This window comes from Cherax quadricarinatus, chromosome 20 (genome assembly GCF_038502225.1).
Source record: "Cherax quadricarinatus isolate ZL_2023a chromosome 20, ASM3850222v1, whole genome shotgun sequence".
Classification (NCBI taxonomy): domain Eukaryota; kingdom Metazoa; phylum Arthropoda; class Malacostraca; order Decapoda; family Parastacidae; genus Cherax; species Cherax quadricarinatus.
The window spans coordinates 33512623-33536249 of record NC_091311.1 but is presented as its reverse complement, the minus strand read 5'-3'; the positions used below and the strand labels follow the sequence as shown (position 1 = coordinate 33536249).

General features: G+C 38.3%; 1 protein-coding gene across 3 annotated transcripts in view; it reads right to left on the bottom strand.

Moving 5' to 3' along the window:
- Positions 1-10303: 10303 nt before the first annotated feature.
- LOC128701130 (cysteine desulfurase-like) overlaps positions 10304-23627 on the bottom strand; it is a 127690-nt gene continuing 114366 nt past the window's right edge. Inside the window, exons 9-10 of one of the 3 annotated variants that reach the window (XM_070086918.1) lie at positions 23415-23483; positions 10304-23247 (exon numbers count right to left, since the gene is read on the bottom strand). In XM_070086918.1, the coding sequence (XP_069943019.1) occupies positions 23420-23483 (64 nt within the window). In that variant the 3' untranslated portion in view covers positions 10304-23247; positions 23415-23419. Of the gene's footprint in view, positions 23484-23627 lie in introns of all 3 variants that reach the window. The other 2 variants (XM_070086917.1, XM_070086916.1) reach the window with 2 other exon arrangements.

Sequence of the window (23627 nt, the reverse complement as noted above, 5' to 3'; positions counted from 1 at the left end):
CACATCAAAATTAGCGAGAGCATATTTTCGTAAATTTTTCATCGAATTTCGTAGTTTTTGTTATATTACCTTCAGAAAAAGATTCTCTACCATTTCATAAGAAAACAATAGCAAATTTTTTTTTTTTAAATTCTTGGACACTGGTGCGCACTTTGAAATTTGGCCTCTGGACCCTGAAAGGGTTAAAAGCAGGTGGGGATATAGTTACGGAGTGCTTGGTGCTTTTATTTAATAAATATATGGAAGAGGGTAAAGTACCTAGGGATTGGCAGAGAGCATGCATAGTTCCTTTGTATAAAGGCAAAGGGGACAAAAGAGAATGCAAAAATTATAGGGGAATAAGTCTGTTGAGTATACCTGGTAAAGTGTATGGGAGAGTTATTGAAAGAATTAAGAGTAAGATGGAGAGTAGGATAGCAGATGAACAAGGAGGCTTTAGAAAGGGTAGAGGGTGTGTAGACCAAGTGTTTACACTGAAACATATAGGTGAACAGTATCTAGATAAGGGTAAAGAGGTTTTTGTGGCATTTATGGATTTGGAAAAGGCATATGACAGGGTGGATAGGGGGGCAATGTGGCAGATGTTGCAAATGTATAGAATAGGAGGTAGGTTATTGTAATCAGTGAAAAGTTTTTATGAGGATAGTGAGGCTCTGGTTAGAGTATGTAGGCAAGTGGGAGATTATTTCTCAGTAAAAGTAGGCCTTAGATAAGGATGTGTGATGTCACCATGGTTGTTCAGTATGTTTATAAGAGTATGTTTGTAAGAGAAGTGAATGCTTGGGTGTTGGCAAGAGATTTGGGATTAAAAGATGAAGAATCTAACACGAAGTGGAAGTTGTCACAGTTACTTTTTGCTGATGACACTGTGCTTTTGGGAGATTCTGAAGAGAAGTTGCAGAGGTTGGTGGATGAATTTTGTAGGGCATGTTAAAGAAGAAAATTGAAAGGGAATACATATAGGAAAGAGTAAGGTGATGAGGATAACATAAAAATTAGGTAACAAAAGATTGAATATCAGGTTGGAGGGAGAGAATATGGAGGAGGTGAATGTATTCAGATATTTAGGAGTGGACGTGTCAACAGATGGGTTTATGAAAGATGAGGTGAATCATAGAATTGACGAGGGGAAAGAGGCGAGTGGTGCACTGAGGAGTCTGTGGAGACAAAGAACTTTGTCCCTGGAAGCAAAGAGGGGAATATATGGGAGTGATCCGACTGAACCTCCTTAAAACCCTCGCTTATCTTTCATGGGGGCTAATTGTAGAACTCTCCTTCGACTACATTTAGCCCTAATTTCACTGAAACTCGATTATGGCGACCAGATATATTCAGTGGCCTCTCCTGTAACTCTCCCTAGCCTTAATCCTTTCCATCACTAGGGATTACGTTTATGCCTTGGTGCTTTTCGCTCTTCACAGGTTGAGAGCCTCTGTGCAGAGGCGAATATTCCATCCTTGATTGATCACTGTGATGCTCATTACCTTCGCTGTTATCTTCGCTCTCGTGACCACAATCCTTCCATATATAGGATAGTCACTGATGTTAGTAGAGGTTCTTTATATGTTCGTTGCCCGTTTACTCCTTCCCTTTTCTCTTCACCTACATTCACTCGTCTTCTCTTGAGTTACCACCTCTCTGTGTTCATGTAGCATCTCACTTTTCCCTACCCCCTTGGGAAGTTCCAACAGTTCATGTCTCTTCTTTCCCACTGTCATGCGCGAGAGCTCAACTGCCTATGGTGGCTTCTCACTCTCTTTTTCTTAACCAATTCCGATTTCATTCTCATGCCATCACAGTGTACACAGATGGTCCAAGTCTTCTGACGACATCGGATTCGCAGCAGTGTTTCTGAACAGCATCATGCGAGGGCATTTATTATCCTCGGTTAGCATTTTTATGGCAGAATTGTATGCCATTCTCATAGCACTTACCTGTGTTGCATCTGTGCCTGTGTTACCATTTGTGGTAGTTTCAGACTTTCTTAGTGCTTTACAGGCTATAAGAAAATTTGATACGCCTCATCCCCTGTTTCTTTGTATCCAACTTTGGTTATGCCGTATCTCTAGCAAGCACAAAGATATTGTTTTTTGTTGGGTCCCCAGTCATGTTGACGAACAGGGCAATGCACAACCAGACACTGCTGCGTGATCAGCAGTACATGACCTCCCAGTTTCATATAAAGGTGTTCCATTCATAGACTTTTGCTGTAATTGCTACCCACCTTCACACTTATTGGCAACATTAGTCTGATCTGCTACATAATAAATTACATTCTATTAAAACAGGTACAGTGGACCCTTTAATCTGTTCCAGAGAGCTAGCCTTTAGCCGAATTAATTTTCCCCATAAGAAATAATGGAAATCCAATTAATCCGTTTCAGACAGCTAAAAGTATTAACAAAAAAATATTTTTTTTAAAGATTAAATATAAATATACATACAGAAAACAATGACAAGTAAATATAAAGCACTAATAAAATGGATAAATGAACATTTAACATCACATTTACCTTTACTGACTTGACTTGCTGGTGTATGGTAGACACAGAGGCAAGAGGAGGCAAATTTATTATGCTTCAGTATGATGCTAATATCATCTCTACGGCTTATTTATCTATCACAATTAATCTAAAATGACATTATAAACAATATTAATAACATAGAAGCATGATATATACTCTAGAATGAATAAAACACATCATAATGTATGAGAGGAGTAAATGGTGCAAGTGGTGGTGTTGGGTTTATAAGGGCCACTGAGAGAAGCAGTACATAGTGGTGGTGGAGGGGGAGGCACCAGCAGAACCCACCACCACTATTACACTTTAACAATGTTGTAATTTATAAATAAGAAATATTTACATTTTAATTTATAAATAAGAAATATTTACATTTTAATTTACAAATAAGTAAGTTTATTCAGGTATACACAAATACACTTACGTACATAGATTATCATACATAGCAGCATATGTGTAAAGTACCTAGGATAACCCAAAAAAGTCAGAGTGACTTGCGTATTTCCATTGGGGTCCCTTTACATTTACACTTATATTTACTTTTATACTTACACTTTTATATTTACACTTACCTTGTAGATGTTAGTTTAATTAGTTAGTTTGATGGAGGAGATGCTGGCAGAGGTTTAGGGTGGTGGAAGATAGCAGGGCAGTGTATGTTCAGCGGCCCTACACACATCCAACAACATTGGAGAGTTACTTTCGTGTCATTTTTCTGTCACTTACTCGCTTAACTTACTTGCTACACTGTTAATTCTACACTTTATCGCTGGCTGGCACTATAGCCTTTATCGATACCTGCTGCTTTAGTATTGTACATATCGTAGAATCACTGAATCACTGCAGAAGGCACATTTTCCCCTTTCTCTTCCTCCTCCACTTTGGTACTTTGCTACTAGTTTTTTCTTGAATTTTATTGTGTTTCTTTCCTTCTTTATCACAGGGCTGGCACTAGAAGCTTTCTTTGGACCCATGGTGGCTTATTTAGCAGTTACAAGCACTAAAAACAATGGAATAATACTAAATATATCGCTTGTGTGCATGGAATCGGCCTCCCTGGCTTGTAAACAATGGCACACTGTCTGTACATGGAGTCATGGAGTGGCCGGGCCTGCTCAGGCCGTGCAGACACGTTCTGGACGAAAGCCCCTAGCCGAGTTATTTGGCGTTAGCTGAACCAATGTTTTTACACCAAAGCGAGCCGTTAGCCAATTTTGGCGCTAGCTGATGAAGCCTTTGTCCGAGGGTCCACTGTATAGGTTTCTGGCCATCTTCTTGTCATCATTGTTGACGTTGGGAGACTGCTTTCTCCCGTCTTTGCATCAGCCATGCTGGTCTTACTCACGGGTATCTCGTGAAGAGGTGCCCTGTTCCACTCTGTGAGAATTGTCAGGTTCCAGTTTGTTAGAATGCCCACTCTATCAATGAGTACGCAGAATTCACCTCCAACGTCACCACCACTCTACTGCCCTTACTTTTCCTTCCCTTCTTGCTGATGGAACCTCCTTTAACCCAGACTCGCTCCTTGACTTTTTGATGGCAACTGATTTACTGCACAAACTCTGATGATGATGCCTCTAGCACTCCTCACAGCCCTTTCTACCTCAATCTCTTGCTACCCTCTACCCCTGCACTATCCACTGCCCTGCTGCACTCCATGACCTAATAATAATACCTCTCCCTCTTGCTGCCTAATACCCCTGCACCCTTCCCTGCCATGCTGTGCTGTATGACCCTTGTAGGTTTAGTGCTTCTTTTTTTATTATAATAATAATTATATGGGTGTGAAGCATGGGTGGTGAATGTTGCAACAAGGAGAAGGCTGGAGACAGTGGAGATGTCATGTCTGAGAGCAATAAGAACATAATAAAGAAGGAACACTGCAACAGGCCTACTGACCCATGCGGAGGAGGTCCATGTCCTGAACCCCCCCACCCCCCGATTAGCCCAATGACCCACCAAGTCTGGTTTTTTCCACTTAAGGAAAGAGCACGGCATCAAACCTAGTAGCACAAGCTAGTCAGGTCCAACTCACACCCATCCACACCCACATATGTATTTATCTAATCTATTTTTAAAAGTACACAATGTTTTAGCCTCTATAACTGTACTGGGGAGTTTGTTTCGCTCATCCAGAACTCTATTACCAAACCAGTGCTTTCCTATATCCTTCCTGAATCTGAATTTTTCCAACTTGAAACCATTGCTGCAAGTCCTGTCTTGGCTGGAAATTTTCAGCACGCTGCTTACATCCTCTTTATTTATTCCTGTTTTCCATTTATACACCTTGATCATATCCCCCCTAATTCTACGCCTTTCGAGAGAGTGCAGATTCAGGGCCCTCAGTCTATCCTCATAGGGAAGATTTCTGATACATGGGATCAACTTTGTCATCCTCCTCTGTACGTTTTCCAGAGCATTTATATCCATTCTGTAATACGGTGACCAGAACTGAGCAGCATAATTTAAATGAGGCCTAACCAAGGATATATAGAGTTGAAGAACAACCTGAGGACTTCTATTATTTATACTTCTAGATATAAAGTCAAGAATTCTGTTAGCTTTATTGCAAACACTAATGCACTGTTGTCTTGGTTTCAGATTACTGCTAACCAGAACTCCTAAATCCTTTTTGCAATCAGTAGTATTAAGATCTGCATTATTTAGTTTATATGTTTATTGTTGAAAATAAGAAAAAGTTTTGGAGTGAGATTAACAAGTTAAGAAAGCCTAGAGAACAAATGGATTTGTCAGTTAAAAATAGGAGAGGAGAGTTATTAAATGGAGAGTTAGAGGTATTGGGAAGATGGAGGGAATATTTTGAGGAATTGTTAAATGTTGATGAAGATAGGGAAGCTGTGATTTCGTGTATAGGGCAAGGAGGAATAACATCTTGTAGGAGTGAGGAAGAGCCAGTTGTGAGTGTGGGGGAAGTTCGTGAGGCAGTAGGTAAAATGAAAGGGGGTAAGGCAGCCGGGATTGATGGGATAAAGATAGAAATGTTAAAAGCAGGTGGGGATATAGTTTTGGAGTGGTTGGTGCAATTATTTAATAAATGTATGGAAGAGGGTAAGGTACCTAGGGATTGGCAGAGAGCATGCATAGTTCCTTTGTATAAAGGCAAAGGGGATAAAAGAGAGTGCAAAAATTATAGGGGGATAAGTCTGTTGAGTGTACCTGGTAAAGTGTATGGTAGGGTTATAATTGAAAGAATTAAGAGTAAGACGGAGAATAGGATAGCAGATGAACAAGGAGGCTTTAGGAAAGGTAGGGGGTGTGTGGACCAGGTGTTTACAGTGAAACATATAAGTGAACAGTATTTAGATAAGGCTAAAGAGGTCTTTGTGGCATTTATGGATTTGGAAAATGCGTATGACAGGGTGGATAGGGGGGCAATGTGGCAGATGTTGCAAGTGTATGGTGTAGGAGGTAGGTTACTGAAAGCAGTGAAGAGTTTTTACGAGGATAGTGAGGCTCAAGTTAGAGTATGTAGGAAAGAGGGAAATTTTTTCCCAGTAAAAGTAGGCCTTAGACAAGGATGTGTGATGTCACCGTGGTTGTTTAATATATTTATAGATGGGGTTGTAAGAGAAGTAAATGCGAGGGTCTTGGCAAGAGGCGTGGAGTTAAAAGATAAAGAATCACACACAAAGTGGGAGTTGTCACAGCTGCTCTTTGCTGATGACACTGTGCTCTTGGGAGATTCTGAAGAGAAGTTGCAGAGATTGGTGGATGAATTTGGTAGGGTGTGCAAAAGAAGAAAATTAAAGGTGAATACAGGAAAGAGTAAGGTTATGAGGATAACAAAAAGATTAGGTGATGAAAGATTGAATATCAGATTGGAGGGAGAGAGTGTGGAGGAGGTGAACGTATTCAGATATTTGGGAGTGGACGTGTCAGCGGATGGGTCTATGAAAGATGAGGTGAATCATAGAATTGATGAGGGAAAAAGAGTGAGTGGTGCACTTAGGAGTCTGTGGAGACAAAGAACTTTGTCCTTGGAGGCAAAGAGGGGAATGTATGAGAGTATAGTTTTACCAACGCTCTTATATGGGTGTGAAGCGTGGGTGATGAATGTTGCAGCGAGGAGAAGGCTGGAGGCAGTGGAGATGTCATGTCTGAGGGCAATGTGTGGTGTGAATATAATGCAGAGAATTCGTAGTTTGGAAGTTAGGAGGAGGTGCGGGATTACCAAAACTGTTGTCCAGAGGGCTGAGGAAGGGTTGTTGAGGTGGTTCGGACATGTAGAGAGAATGGAGCGAAACAGAATGACTTCAAGAGTGTATCAGTCTGTAGTGGAAGGAAGGCGGGGTAGGGGTCGGCCTAGGAAGGGTTGGAGGGAGGGGGTAAAGGAGGTTTTGTGTGCGAGGGGCTTGGACTTCCAGCAGGCATGCGTGAGCGTGTTTGATAGGAGTGAATGGAGACAAATGGTTTTTAATACTTGACGTGCTGTTGGAGTGTGAGCAAAGTAACATTTATGAAGGGATTCAGGGAAACCGGCAGGCCGGACTTGAGTCCTGGAGATGGGAAGTACAGTGCCTGCACTCTGAAGGAGGGGTGTTAATGTTGCAGTTTAAAAACTGTAGTGTAAAGCACCCTTCTGGCAAGACAGTGATGGAGTGAATGATGGTGAAAGTTTTTCTTTTTCGGGCCACCCTGCCTTGGTGGGAATCGGCCAGTGTGATAATAAATAATAAAAAATAATAAATGTCGCATGGTTATTTTCCTGTCCAACATTTAGAACTTTGCATTTGTCTATATTAAACTGCATCTGCCACTTCTCCAACCATTGCATCAGTCTATTCAAATCATCCTGGAGTGCTCTAGTGTCCTCATTAGAATGAATTGGACGGCCTGTTTTGGTGTCGTCAGCAAATTTGCTTATGTCGCTATTTATTCCCTCATCTATGTCGTTTATGTAAATTGTGAACAACAACGAGCCCAACACTGACCCCTATGGAACCCCACTTGTGACGTGCCCCCATTCTGATTTCTCCCCCTTTATGGAAACTCTCTGCTGCCTATTTGTCAGCCATGCCTCTACCCAGGAAAAAATTTCTCCTATTCCGTGTGCCTAAGTTTCCTCAATAGTCTCTTATGTGGAACTCTATCGAAAGCCTTACTGAAGTCCATATACACAATGTCATATTCATTACCATGATCTACCTCCTCAGACACCTTATTGAAAAAAGTTAGTAAATTCGTAAGACAGGAACGCCCCTTTGTAAAACCATGTTGAGATTCATTAATCAATCTATGCCTATCAAGATGGCTGCGAATTGCTTCGGCAATTATTTATTCCATAAACTTTCCCACAGTGGAGGCAAGGCTTATTGGTCTATAGTTCAAAGCCAGGGACCTATCACCAGCCTTGTAAATAGGTATTACATTTGCCATTTTCCACTTATCAGGCACTATGCCAGTTTAAAGTGATACGTTAAAAAGATTAGCCGAAGGTATGCTAAGTTCCTCTTTACATTCCTTTAACACCCTTGCAAACAGTTCATCAGGGCCTGGGGATTTGTTAGGTTTTAGTTTCTCTATTTGTCTGAGGACCATGTCACTAGTTACCGCAATTGTGCATAGTTTATTATCGTCCTGTTCTACCTAATCTATTATTTCAGGAATTTCGCTAGTATTTTCCTGGGTAAAAACTGAGAGGAAGTAGGTATTGAAAATTTCACACATATCCTTATCACTGTCAGTGATCTGACCAGAGTTACTCTTAAGTGGGCCTATCTTATCCTTAATCTTACTTCTGTATACCTGAAAAAACCCTTTTGGGTTAGTCTTCGAATCCCTTGCGACCTTAGCCTCATAATCCCTTTTTGCTTTTCTTATTCCTTTCTTTAATTGAATATATTGATTTCTTAACTGCCCATCCCCTCTTTTGATACACCTATATATACCTCTCTTTTGACCAATGAGATGTTGTAATCTATTGTTCATCCATTTGGGATCATTTTTGTTAGATCTAATTTCCCTACTCGGAACAAAAGTTGTCTGGGCAGTTAGAACTATGCTCTGAAAAACGTCATATTGGCAACCAAGATCACTTCCCTGACCCTTAGTCAGGACATCCCAATTTAGCCCACCCAGGTAATTTTTCAGTCCCATGAAATCGGCCAAATGAAAATCTAGGACAGAGATTTGATTGCAGTTATCTGGGTAATTCCATGATATATTGAAACTAAGTGATTTGTGATCACTTTCCCCAAGCTCATCATTAACCTCAAGATTATTAATTAGTGACTCTTTGTTAGCAAGAACCAAGTCAAGCAGATTGTTTCCTCTAGTTGGTTCTGTCACAAACTGTTCTAAAAAGCAATCCTGAACCGTATCAAGAAAGTCTAGACTCAAGATTTCCTGTCATATTGTTCCAATCAATTTGTCTAAAGTTAAAATCACCCATTAACACAACATTTTCATATCTAGATGCCTTATGAATTTCATCCCATAACAGCTTACTGCACTCCCTATCAAGGTTTGGGGGCCTATAAATCACACCCAAAATTAATTTGTCATGACCCTCGAGAAACTGTAGCCAAACAGATTCTGTGTTCACTGTTTCTAATCTTATATCATGTCTAAGACAACAATTTAAATTTTATCTGACATACATCGCCACTCCACCACCCTTCCTGGTGACCCTATCAGTGTGAAATAGTTTATATCCTTGTATGTTGCATTCAGAAGGCATTTCTCTGTCTTTCAGGTTGAACCAGGTCTCTGTTATACCAATAATATCTATATTACCCACACTTGCAAGTAATCTTAGCTAATCTATTTTATTTTTTAGGCTCCTACTATTTGTATAGTAAACCTTAAGGGAGCTAGTCACTCGTTGCCCTCTCTTATCTCTCTTTGTTTATTGATCAATTGATTTCCCATTACTAGCAACTTTATTTTGAATATTGTCTTTTAAACATATCCCTGAGGTATCCTGGTAATAACTGCTGTTTTTAACCCTAATACTGCAGCCTGATTGTTTCCCACAAACACCCATACCTCTAAATGTGTGATGTGAATATAATGCAGAGAATTCGTAGTTTGGAAATTAGGAGGAGGTGTGGGATTACCAAAACTATTATCCAGAGGGCTGAGAAGGGGTTGTTGAGGTGGTTTGGATATGCAGAGAAGATGGAACAAAATAGAACGACTTTGAGTGTGTATAAATCTGTAGTGGAGGGAAAGTGGGGTAGAAGTCGGCCTAGGAAAAGTTGGAGGGAGGGAGTAAAGGAGGTTTTGTGTGTGACGGGCTTGGACTTTCAGCAAGCAGCATGAGCTTGTTAGATAGGATTGAATGGAGACAAATGGTTTTTAGGAGTTGACGTACTGCTGGAGTGTGAACAGGGTAATGTTTGTGAAGGGATTCAAGGAAACCAGCAGGCCGGACTTGAATCCTGGAGATGGGAAGTACAGTGCCTGCACTCTGAAGGAGGGGTGTTAATGTTGCAGTTTTGTAACTGTAGTGTAAGTGCACCTCTGGCAAGACAGTGATAGAGTGAATGATGGTGAAAGTTTTTCTTTTTAGGGCCATCATACCTTGGTGGGAAACGGCCGATGTATTTATAAAATAAAAAATAATCAGGGTTTTTCTCATTTTGGATCACCCTGCTTCGGTGGGAAGCAGCTGACATACTGAAAAAAAAATCAGGATAAAACAAAGATTGTTTTGGTGATATTATTTATATAGGCCATTTTATAAGACACAAATACAGAACAGAACTCTTAATGAAATGATATTTTGCACACACAACAAGACTTTTTTTGAAATAGACAAGTTCGGAACACAATTTTTATTGAGGTGACATTTTGCTTGTGTGACAAGCTTTATCAGGTCAGTACAAAATGATAAATGAAAATATTTTTACAGGCATAAATTCAGGTAGTAGCAGGTGACTGGTCTGTGAAGTGAGATCATGAAGTGGGCAGGGAGCAGTGCAAAATACCTACTGTGCTTGTGTTTGTATGTGAATCATTGGTGAACTGTTTGTTTTTCTAATAGTTTACTGATTCTTAACCCATGCACACACAAGTCAGAGTAGGCCTCTTACAGTGTTTCTTGACCACTGCCTATGTCATGATCTCACTTATCCAGTCACTCCTCACAACTGACTTCATGCCTGTATGAATACAATTGTTGTTTATCCTTTTGTATTGACTTGAAAAACCCTGTTACATGGTAAAATGTCATCTCAATTAAAGTTTGGCTTCCCAGTTTTTTATGTCAACCAACTTGTCAGCTATACGCCATCTTTCTCCAGGTCATTTTTAAACAAGTATGTATGACAATTAAAATTTTATTCATTGGCACATGCTCTCTCTCTCTCTAGTTCTCCAGCTATTGCTGCATGCATATTTTATCCCTAAACATAAATTATTATTATTATCACACTGGCCGATTCTCACCAAGGCAGGGTGGCCCGAAAAAGAAAAACTTTCACCATCATTCACTCCATCACTGTCTTGCCAGAAGGGTTCTTTACACTACAGTTTTTAAACTGCAACATTAACACCCCTCCTTCAGAGTGCAGGCACTGTACTATACCATAGTAATAAAATGTTTAGTAGATAGTTTATAATTTTGAAATGGTCTTGATTGCTGTATTACGTGATGAATAATAGTACTTGCATTCTAAATTGTTTATATAGGTACACGGCTTAAGTTATTCAGAAATAGTTTTTTATAAAAATCTCTTAATGCTGATAGCAAAAGTTAAAAGCCATGAATACTGTGCATTATATTAGCCTGTAGTGTACTGAATGACACACAGGTATTTTTTGCTTCCTCTGCATGCTCTGCAACTCTGCCTAGGTTATGGATTTCTGGGAAAAGCTTATAAGTTGGTCCCTAGTTGTGTTAAAACACATTAATTTTCTGTGATTGATTTAGAGTTTTGTATGTTGGTATTAGTATTAAAGTGATCACACTAGTACATAGTTTGTAAGATTGAAATCTTAAAAAAATTAGGAATTTATGTTGAGATATCATTTTAAGGTAATACATTGTTATAAAAGTTTTGAAATGTAAATTAATTTTTTTAAATTAGACAAAATGGATGTTGTTAATTTGCTATGTATACATCAGCAGAGGTAGTGACATCAGCCTAATTTACCTATCTAAATTATTGGTATTATTTTAATAGTGTACAGCAGTTACAGTTCTATTATTTATGACTAGTACCTCTGTCTTCAATAAATACATGGTATATATGTTAAATTTTATTTTATATACGTAGGCATGAGGTAACACTCTCAAATAATTTTCACATTGTATTTGTCTAGAATTTTTCTTGATCACTGGAGTACTACTTTGCACAACAGTAATTGTAATGATTGTACTCTGTATACACATACTGTATTTATGTCTTTATTCAGAGGTCTCTTACTTTCTAACTGAAGTTAAATTTTCCAAACACTTCCATAGTACTATGTGCACTGGATCTGTTTGTGTGAAACAGACACTTTATCATGAAACTTGTTTACTATTGTGTACAAGACATTTCTAAAGCATACTACATTCAGGTTGTAAAGTAGGTATTGTATTTTTCCTTGATTATATTTTGGTGATTACTTTTGTTTTTTTAGAGTTAGAGAGTTTTTTTTTATCTCTTATTTTTTATATATTTACATATACTTGGTATAATTAGAAGTATCAGTAAATGAAAAAAAATGTTTTCTTGATTAATGTATACAGATGTTTTTATAACAAAGTTAAAGATTCAGTCAAATTTAGGCAAAAATTAACATATTTAATTACCAGTAGTGAAGATGACTGTTTATGGTTATAAAGACACTATTCAAAACAAGCTTTTATTGGGACTAGGTTTCACTCAGAATTAAGCATTAAGTCACACAGAGGCTATCCCCCCTCCCTCCCTTCTCTGTCTCTGTCTCTCTGTTTTTCTCTCTCTCTCTTTGTTTTTTTTTCTCTCTCTCTCTCTCTCTGCAAAAAAAAAAAAAAAATAAAGAATCAAGTCATGTGCTGATGATACAGGTTATGGAGCACTGCATTTGACCTACTGGTCCATTAATTAAGTTTGAAAATGGATTATAGGTCAGGTGTTTCCCATGTATGACAATGTGTGCTTATAGTTCTGCTACATTGAAGATACCTTAGTTCTGTTTAGTAGTATCAGTTATGCTGGTGATCCCATTTCCAGGTACTGTCACTGTGATCTCTCCCCTATTTTAATAAGCTTAGCATCTTTCCACAAAATAAGGTTTGTATGTTTGTCCTGATGTATAATGCATGCATTGTTTGTGCTAGAAATCCTAGAAACATATTGGTGTTCCCAAGTTCTGATGCCTAAGGTCTGTGACATTTCTCCTGTGTATTAGCACTTGCTAATTGGTTGTGTATTCAGGTCTGATAATGTAACGAATTAGTTTTTGACATGTCAGCTGCTATGTTACTACCACTTCTTTTTAGTGTCTTGGCGAGTAGGTCTGCATGTGCTTGTTGGAAACTTAAGGTAGCTGTAAGTCATTTTCTTTAGAAGTGACATGAATTTTCTGGGCATCTTATCTTTCTAACAGGCAACATTGCAGATTTACTCACCAAGGCAATGCAGAAAAGTGATGCTAATTAGTAGCAGTTTACACAGACCCAATTAGCAACAGTGCTAATTACACATGCAGGCTGTGATGAATTATACATAGGTGAAATGTCACAGATCTTGGGCACCAATATTTGGGAACACCAGTATGTTTGTAGAACTCATGACAAACAATGCATGCATCATTCATCAGGACAAACATACACACCGTATAGTGTGAGAAGACACAAAACTTACTAAAGAAGGGAATAGATTCTAGAATCATTGACCATCAGCACATAGGGTACTAACAAAACCCAAGTGCCTTCAGCATGTCAAAACCTTTGGTACACATCATAATACATAGGAAACACTTGGCATGTAATCAACAACAGTTCAAGTCTAAATAATGGACTAGTAGGTTGACTGTAGTGCTCCACTGCTTGCATCATCAGCACCTGATATTTGATGCTTTATTTTTCTTACCTCACTCTGGGAATGTGTGTAAAAGGTATCCTCTACATGACATAAGAAATCTCAGTAGTGTCCTTAAATGTAATACAAATAGTTTGTTCAGCATATTTTGTCCTCACACCCATAAATCTAGGCATTACACCTGTCTTTCTTTTTAATTAAATAAAATACACTTTTGACAAATGAAGTATTTACTATTAAAAGTCATGACTAAAGTGTTTAGCTTGTTTTGAAAACTGTCAATCTATAGAAATCTTCACACATTGAAACAAAAGAAAAATTGATGAGGTGTATGTATATTTTTAGAAGCCAAGAGCATAACTAATAATTGCTGAAATCAAAGAGTTTTAGACCAATTTTGGAGTGCCAACAGTAGTTCCTTATTATTTATTATGTTTGAATGATCATAGCACTGGTAGTAAAGCAATCCATTTTGAACTCAGGTTAAACTGCAAACTGGCAATAATGTATCTATTATGATTTTGCTGTATATTTTTTTTTTTGTTCTGTATACAACTAAATTCTTATCAGTACTTAAATTAATATTTAATGTTATTTCCTGCTGAATATGATGGGATTTCTGTAGAGAGAGAGAGAGAGAGAGACTATGAAATGAGGATTTCAGATGGTATAAAATTCTACAGTACTTATCTTTAATTAAATTTGACATAAAACCACACCCACCTTCAGGGACAACTAGAAAAATCAACCTGCAGAAAAATAATTTTGGGACCATTTAATAATTAAAGTTGTTTTATTAATGAGTTACTAGTTCATTATAGCATAAAAGTTATGTACTAATAAACCTTCATTGTTTGATCGTCATCGTAATGCCTCAGCATTCACGGCACCAAGATGTTATACAGTACAGTGGTACCCCGAGTTTCGAACTCTCTTCATTCCAGAAGGCTGTTTGAGTGCCATTACCAAACAAATTTGTTCCCATAAGGAATAATGTAAATTAGATTAGTTCGTTTCAGACCCCCAAAAATACACTTACAAAAAGCACTTACAATAATGCACCTACATAATTGGTCGAGTTGGGAGCAATTCGAAACTTGGGGTACCACTGTAATTTGATATCAAGATGAACTAGTGGTTTTCTTATCTATTATCCATCCTTCATGGCTAATAAGGGATATTAGAAATGGATACCAATTACTTTAAACCTTCTATTGGCTAGCACCCTCCTTTGAAGAATAGAGCTGCTTTCCTATGTATGCACAGAATAGTTAATATTTGAGTTTTAAGGTTCACATTGTCTAGGCACACTGCCTACACTGTAAGTAGTGTGACACTGCATTGAAGAGTGTAAGGCATATACTTCATAACCTGGTGCTCCCATAACCATGAGCACCAGGTTTATGTTCCTGTGAATAGGAATCAGTGTCTAATGTTTACTGCCCCTCCCACCCCAATACTTATGTGGGATCTGGCTGTGTGGAATAGTACTGTGTACTTTGATGCAGATTTGAGCCTTGCCCTGACATGATATATTTGTAAATAGTTTCACAATTTTTTAAGCATTCTAAACTCTCTCGTGTGGCGGTAAGAGATGAAACAACTGGAACACAAATCTAGTGCTCCCAAGTATTAGAAAAAACACCTAGGTTCCGTTGGGTGCCCATACTTGTGGAGTTTGGCTAAGTGGTATGGTACTGCATACTTTGATGCAGAGTGCACAGGTTCAAGTCCTGCCCTGGTCTGAGATAATGCTTGCAAATAATTTTTAGCTCTTTTTACAAATTGTCAAACAGTGTATATATTTTTTCAACTTGATAGCCATCACCTGCCAGGGGAGGGGGGTATCGTCAAACTCTCCTTCAACTTCATTCAGTCCTAATTTTATCGAAACTAGATTATGAAAACCAGATATATTCTGCAGCTTCTCCCACAACTCTTTCTAAATTTGATCCCATTCATCATCAGGGATTATGGTTGTGTCTAGGTGCTTTTCGTTTCTCCCCCGTCGAGAGCCTATATGCAGAGGTGAATGTTCCATCTTTGATCGACTGGCATGATGCCCATTACTTCTGATGTTTTGTCCGCTCTTATGACCTTCACGATCCTTCTACATACAAGGTGGTAACAGATATTAGTAGAGGTCCATTATTTGATCACTGCCTCTGTTTACTCCATTCCTTTTCTCTTCGTATTCACTTGCTCTTGCTTCTCTTAGTTTGCCCCCTTTATATGTTCATCTAGCATCTAACTTTTCTCTTCCCCCTTGGGAGGTTCCGATAGTTCGAGTCTGTTCCCCACTGCTGCGTGTGAAACCTCATTTACCTACAGCTGTTTCTCACTCCCTTTTTCTTAACCACTTCCAGTCTCATTCTCATGCTGTTGCAGTTTACACTGATGGTTCTTAAGCCTCTGACAGTGTCTGGTTTGCAGCAGTGTTCCCAAATAGTGTTGTCTGAGGTCATTTATTAGACTCAGCTAGCATTTTCACAGCTGAATTGTATACAGTTCTCACAATGAATATCCATATTCCATCCAGACCTACCTCAACATTTGTGGTAGTGTCAGGCTCCTTTAGTGCTTTGCAGGCCATCATAAAATTTAATTCACCTCATCTCCTAGCTCATCACATACAACTTTTGTTGCACTGCATTTCTAGCAACAACAAAGAAATCATTTTCTGCTGAGTCCCTGGTCATGTGGATGATCAGGGCAACAAGCAGACGGACCCATCTGTGCAGTCAGTGGTATATGACTTTCACGTTTCATCTAGGGGTATTCCATTCTCAGACTATTTTGCTGTAATCTCTAGCCACCTTCACAACTGTTGGCAACAACGTTAGTCTGTGTTGATTCATAACAAATTCTATTCTGTCAAGTGATGTTTAGGATTCTGGTCATCGTCTTATCTTCACTGTCATGGTTGGGAGACTACGCTTTCCTGTCTTCACATCAGGCACACCTCACTCATGGGTATCTCATGGAGAGGCGCCTAGTTCCACAGTGAAAATTGTCAGGTTCCAATTTTAATTTACTAGCAAGCATACAGAATTTACATCTGATGTCATCACTGCTGTAACACCCTTACTGTATCTTCTCTCCTCGTTGACGGCCCCACCTTCAACACAGACTCATTCTTTGACTTTTTGACAGCAACAAATTTATTACACAAACTTTGATTATACTTGCTTTAGCACTTCACACTACCCTTACTAACTCTACCTCTGTTATACTCTCCATCCTTGCTAGTCTCTGATAAAGTACATCACAAACCTTTAGCATGCCCTACCCTGCAGCATTGTATGACCCTTGTGGGTTTAGTGCTTAGTTATGATTATAATCATAATACAAGCCTGGTCTGACAAATGACTCCTTGAAGCTTAACATCACCAAGTGCAAAGTTATGAAGTTTAGGGAAGGACGAAGAAGACCACAGATGGAGTACAGGCTCAGGGGGGTCAAGGACTGCAAACCTCACTCGTGAAGAAGGATCACATCCCGAGATGCATATCAACCAAATAACTGCTGCAGCATATGGGCATATCTAAGAATAGCATTTTAACATTCATGTAAGGAGTCATCCATGACACTGTACACCATGTATGTCAGGCCCGTATTGGAGTACGCAGCACCAGTATAGAACCAACACCTGGTCAAGTACATCAAGAAAGTGTAGAGGTTTGCAATATGACTAGTCCCAGAGCTAAGAAGTATGTCCTATGAGGAGAGGTTAAGAGAACTCAACCTGACAGGAGTGCTGGGAGGTATAATAATGCTGTACAAAATAATGAGAAGAATTGACAAGGTGAACAGGTGCAGAATGTTTCAGAGATGGGATACAGGAAAAGGGCACAGCTGGAAGTTGAAAACTCAGATGGGTCATAGGAATGTTAGGAAGTATTTCTTCAACCTTAGGGTTGTCAAGAAGTGGAACAATCTGGAGAGGGAAGTAATAGAGGCAGGATCCATACATAGCTTTAAGAAGAGGTACAATAATGCTCTTGGAGCTGGGAAAGAAATTGGACCTAGTGACCAGCACAGGGGTGGGGCCAGAAGCTGTGACTCGACCCCTGCAACCACATATAGGTAAATACATATAGGCGAGTACCACTCAGTATGTAGCCCTCATTTGATAAAGCATGTCAAGATGCTGGAAAAAATGCAGAGGTTTACAACGAGAATAGTCCTGGAGCTAAGGGGTGTGTGTTATGAGCAGAGACTGAAGAAGCTCAATCTGATATCTAATATTACAGGACAGAAGGACTAGGGATGACATGATAACATGCATAATACTGATATCAAAGACAGGGGCAAACTGACTGACAGAGGCAGGAATCAGGTACACAAGGGCACAGGTGGAAGCTTAAAACATAGATGAGTCAGAGGAATGTTAGGAAATACTTTTTTTTAGCTTGAGAGTTATCAGGAAATAGAATGACCTAGACAATTGGTTGGAGGGGCAGGATTCATACATAGTTTTAAGAGGCATGATAAAGGCTCACACAGCCAGGAGAATGAAACCCAGGAGCAGCCAGCAGTGGGGCCAGGAGCTGAGACTCAACCCCTACAATTACATGTGAGTATACACACACTAAATACTGATATTCATAATAAATCCAGAATTGCCAGTTTGCAGTCATTTTAAAATAAACAAATGGTCCAGTTCTTCATATTTCCATAAGTTTTAAACAGAATGGAATTATTCCTTGTACATCTCCTTTTAGGATGGTCACAGTGTATTTTTTAACTGAATACAGTACTAAGGAGTCTTGTGTTAATAAAAGTATACCCCAAGTGTGTGCTTACAGTTATTGTACACTGAATGGAGAGAGAGTAATGTGAAGTGCCCTTTGAAAAAGTTAATGCAATATTGTTAAATAGCCAGTGTATACAATGTTCACTTCATTTTCTGTTGCACTGATGCAGTGTAAGTCATAATTTGTGCAATTAATTTTTATATGTATAAACGTTTCTCTATTATGCTCTTCATTTTCAGACGAGCTGTTTTATGTGTTCAATTTTCTTTTTTCTTAAACATGTTTTTCTGTATCACACTAATTTTTTCAGTTTCCTAACTAAACCTCTACTTTCTTGACTTTAAATGTAGATCTGTCTCTCAATTACCTAAAAGAATACAATAAAATTGTTACAAGTCGGATCATTTGAAAATGTTGGAAAAAAAAAAATTGGTTATATTGTTTCCTGTAAACTATTATATTTTGTCCATAGTTTATTAAAAGGTTAGTTTTTAAAAGTTAAAAAAAAAAAAAGAGCAAGGAAATTTGAAATAATTTAAACATCATATTTCATGTGAGAGTAAAAGCTTAAATATATTGTACTACCAATCTTATATAATGATAAAAACAGTTATCAAAATTTCCCTTGCAATATTGTACTTTGGAATAACAAAGAATATGTTTGGTTAGAGGGAATCCTCTGGATCTTTAGTAATTTACAAAAGTATGTATCTGCAAATAAAGGCAAAATATAATTTTTGTTAAAGATTTTTCTCCTAAAATACCCATACTTCACTCTTGATAATGCATAATACTCAGTATTTTCTAATGTAAATTTATAAATTTTATTCATGAAAACACAATAGTGTACAACAGAGCAAATATCAGAAACAAATGCTGTCATTATTTTTATTATAATCAAAAAGCACTGCTACAAATATTGTTAAATCCTTCAAGAGCAGCTGGGAAAGTCTTAATACCAGCAAAGTACTTAGTCTAAGGAATTGGAGTTATCTTTTCCTTTGTATAATCCTCCGGGTTTAGCGCTTCCCCCTTGATTATAATAATAATAATTTTCCTTTTGGATCATACCTGATAACCTTCCATTCTCAGGTACTGTATGGCCCCTATGGATTTAGCACTTCCCCAAAAATATAATGGTGACTGGTCTTGTAAATAATTAAAAGAAGTAAATGCTAGGGTTTTAGGGAAGATGTGGGTCTAAAACATAAAGAATCTAACACACAGTGAAAGTTGTTACATTTGCTTTTTTCTGATGACACAGTGCTTTTGGGAGATACTGAAGAGAAGTCGCAAAAGGTTGGTGGACAAATCTGGGAGGGAATGGAAAAAAGAAAATTATAGGTAAACAGGAAAGAGCAAGGTGATGAGTGACAATAAATTTACGTAATGAAAGATTGGATGTCAGACTGGAAGAAGTGAATGCATTCAGATATTTGTGAGTGAACTTTTCAATGAATGGGCCTATGAAAGATGAGGTGAACCACAGAGGCATAAAAAGGGGGTTGATGCACCGAGGCATCTGTGGAAACAATGAATGTTATCTATGGAGGCAAAAATAGAAATTATCAAAGTACAATAACATTCTTATATGGGTGAGAGTTATGAGTTTTAAATATTACAGCAAGGAGACTGGAGTGACGATGTCTGAGGGCAATGTGTCGTGTGAATATTATGCATTAAAAAAAAAAAATCATAGTTTGGAGATTTGGAGGGTCAGAGTTACTAAAAGGGCCAAGGAGGGGTTATTAAGGTGGTTTGGACTTTAGAAAAGATGGAGTAAAATAAGACGAGTTGGAGGGTGTATAAATCTGTAGTGGAGGGGAGGAGTCGAGATAAACTTAGGAAAGGTTAGAGGATGGATTAAAGGTTTATATGCAAGGGATTTGGACATCCAACAGGCATGTGCAAGAGTATAGGAGTGGAGGCCATTGGTTTTATGACGATGTGCTGGTGGAGTCTGAGCAAAGTAACATTTATGAAGGAATTGAGGGAATCTGGTTAACTGGAGTTGGAAGTACAGTGCCTGCACTCTGAAGGAGGGGTAGGGTTATTGCAGTTTGGAGGGGTCTCCGAGCTGTAATGTCGGTGTGCCTCTGGCAAGACAGTGATGGAGTGAGTGGTGGTGGCGAAAGTGCTTCTTCTTCTTCGGGTCACTCTACTTTGGTAGGAGATGGCCGTTGTGTTAAAAAAGAATACTAATGTAATCATTCTGAAGAAATGAACTGGGTTGGTCTTTTAAAGAAATGCTCATTATGGACAGATACCTTACAAAAAAATACTGGTCTTAAAAAGGAAACATTTCATTTAATCCCATTATGACCTGAGCTTGTTAACCCTTTCAGGGTCCAAGGCCAAAATCTGAAGGGGGTGCCCCAGTGTCCAAGAAATTTTGAAAAAAGAAAAAATTATTTTTTTATTACAGAATTAAAGATAATATTTTTGTGAAGGTAATAAAACAAAAAAAAAAAAATTCTGATCAATACTTACCGAGATACAGTGGCAGGAAGTTGACCCAAAATGACCGAGTGGCAGCAACATCAGCGACTTCCGCAAAATCGCATTTTTTTATTTTACGTTTTTTTTTATACTTTTTTCTTTTCTTTCTAATTTTTTCTTTTTCTAGTAACATTTGTGGTCTGTGAGACCAATTTAATGTATATTGTATAAGTGTACACTCATTGTATTCAACACAATAACTGCACTAATTTATCATTATATTACTTACAAAACTTGTTTACAAGTTTATTGTAAACAAAATGATGAAAATATTAGTGCGGTTATTGTGTTGAATACAATGGTACCATATAGTACTATATGGTACAATGGTGCCATAGGCTGCAATGGTACCATATGATACAATGGTATCATATGGTGCAATGGTACTTTATGGTACCATATAGTGAAATAGTACCATATGGTGCAATGGTACAACATGGTACAATGATACCATATGGTTCATTGTACCATATGGTACATTGTACCATATGGTACTGTTGTATTCAGCACAATAAACACACTAATATTTTCATCATTATTTCGTTTACAATAATTGTTTACAACAAAAATATGCAAAAATGTTGTATATTAGTAATGTTCTATTATACTATATTTACAAATGTACAGCCACTCGACATGTTTCTTGAGGTGGATGACAAAGCGCTTGTCTTGGAAACTGCGCGTCATCACTCACTCAGTCTTGCCTGGTGGCAGCAACATCTGTAACTGACCATATGGTACATGGTATTATATGTTACAGGGTACCATATGGTACATTGTACTATATGGTATAGGGTACTATACAGTACAGGATACCATATGGTGCAGGGTACCATATAGTGCAGGGTACCATATGGTGCAGGGTACCATATGGTACAGGACACAATATGATACAGACACAGGGATCCCTATGGAAATAAGTCACCCTGACTTTTTTGAGTTATCCTAGGATTTTATACATATGCTGGTATGTATGATAATGTATGTAACTGTATTTGTGTACACCTGAATAAACTTACTCAAGCACATGTGGCATCATAAGTTTATTTATGTATACACAAATAAAGTTACATAGATTATCATACATAGCAGCATATGTTTGGAGAACCAAAAAAAGTCAGACAGACTTATTTCCATTAGGGTCCCTGTACCATATGGTACAATGTACAATTATATGGTACAATGTACAATTATACCATATGGTACATTGTACTATATGGTATAATGTACCATATGGTATAATGTACCATATGATACAATGTACTATATGGTACATTGTACCATGTGTTACCATGGTACCATATGATACCATTGTATGACATGGCACCATTGTACCATATGGTTCAAAACCATGGAATTCCTCTTCAGATCCACTTCCATCAGTCTTAGAACTGTAAGTTGTGAAGAGGAGAGTCAGAATTCGCCAGGAGAGTGAGTGGGGAGTGAGAGCTTCCTTGCTGCCAGGCATGATGAACAAAGCACTTTGGCGGCATTCCCACAATGCCATGCAGGCATCCAGATTTTTTCTATAGTGCACACACTGACCACCCAGGCCCATTCTCTCAGATGTAGGCCTACCAGCCTTCTTGCGCTATTTGACACCGCTAGAATTTTGGCGTAGATCTACAGTCTGGACCCTCAACATAAAGCCGTAGAACTATGGCATGGACCCTGAAAGGGTTAATGGATCAAGAGGATTGCAGCCTAGTCTCGGCAAAGGCTTGACCCGTTCTGTCTACATACCTAGCTCACGTCCCCCAATTATGAAGGAAACAATAAACTTTTTTTACCTCTTTACATTCAACCTTTAGTGGACAGGTAGCATTAGATATAATTATTATAATCATGGGAAGCAGTAAACCCATAGGATCATACAGCACGTGGGGAGGGGGGAAATGGAAGGTATTCCAGCTCAATTCAGGGAACCAGAGCACAGATCCAATTTCCTAGAACAAGAGCCCCTCACTAACTTCAAGGAACCTCCCTTGAGGGGTGGTAGGGTTGGAGTAACATCACATCAAGACAGTTCTAACAACAAAACTGTGAATGTTTCCCTATCTAGAAATAAAAAATGCATATAAATTTTATATGCAGAATCTGGCAAGTTGTTTTTAAATCTGCAATTTACCTTCGACCAGTTCCATGAGTTTTCTTACTCTCTCAACCCAACTTCCCTTGTTGATTTCTATTGGTGACTCAATGGCTCACATCTATCATAGTCTAAGCGATCTGGCACATGGTACTGATAGTGATTCACACTCCTCTTGAATACTTCCACACTTATTCTGGCAATGTTTCTGATATCCAGTGGCAGCTGGCTGAACAGACGAGGTTAATGGTTGTTGACACTGTGTTCTCTTATTGTGCCCATGGCTTCCCTGCTTATTACTGGGCCAACATTATACTACTTTCTTCCGTGTCTTGCTTCAGTAAATTATTAATGCAGTGTGCAAGTTTATGACTCCCTCTCAAATTTGGATTTTTCTCTCTAACCTAAGAGGGAGGTGTCAATTTCTAACATTTTACTATCTCCATTCTTATACAAGTTTGAGGGAGATGTTACTATATACAGTACATACAAGTGTAGAATATCACGTAATACATATAGAGCATGGTGTATAATTTGTCTCTATTGCATACTGAATAAAAGAAATATTTACCAGTTTTAATGCTGTGACCACTGAATGCTTTTTAGATCTATTCCTTCTTGGACCATTTCCCACAAAGGGCTGAAAGGAAAAAAAATTAATAAGCAAGAATGACTAGACACATCTCTACTGCTTTAGGGAAGTATATGAAGTCTTTACAGTTATACAAATTTTTGTATTAAAACAATCTTAAAAGGCCACTCTTTAACCCTCATTCTCCTATTA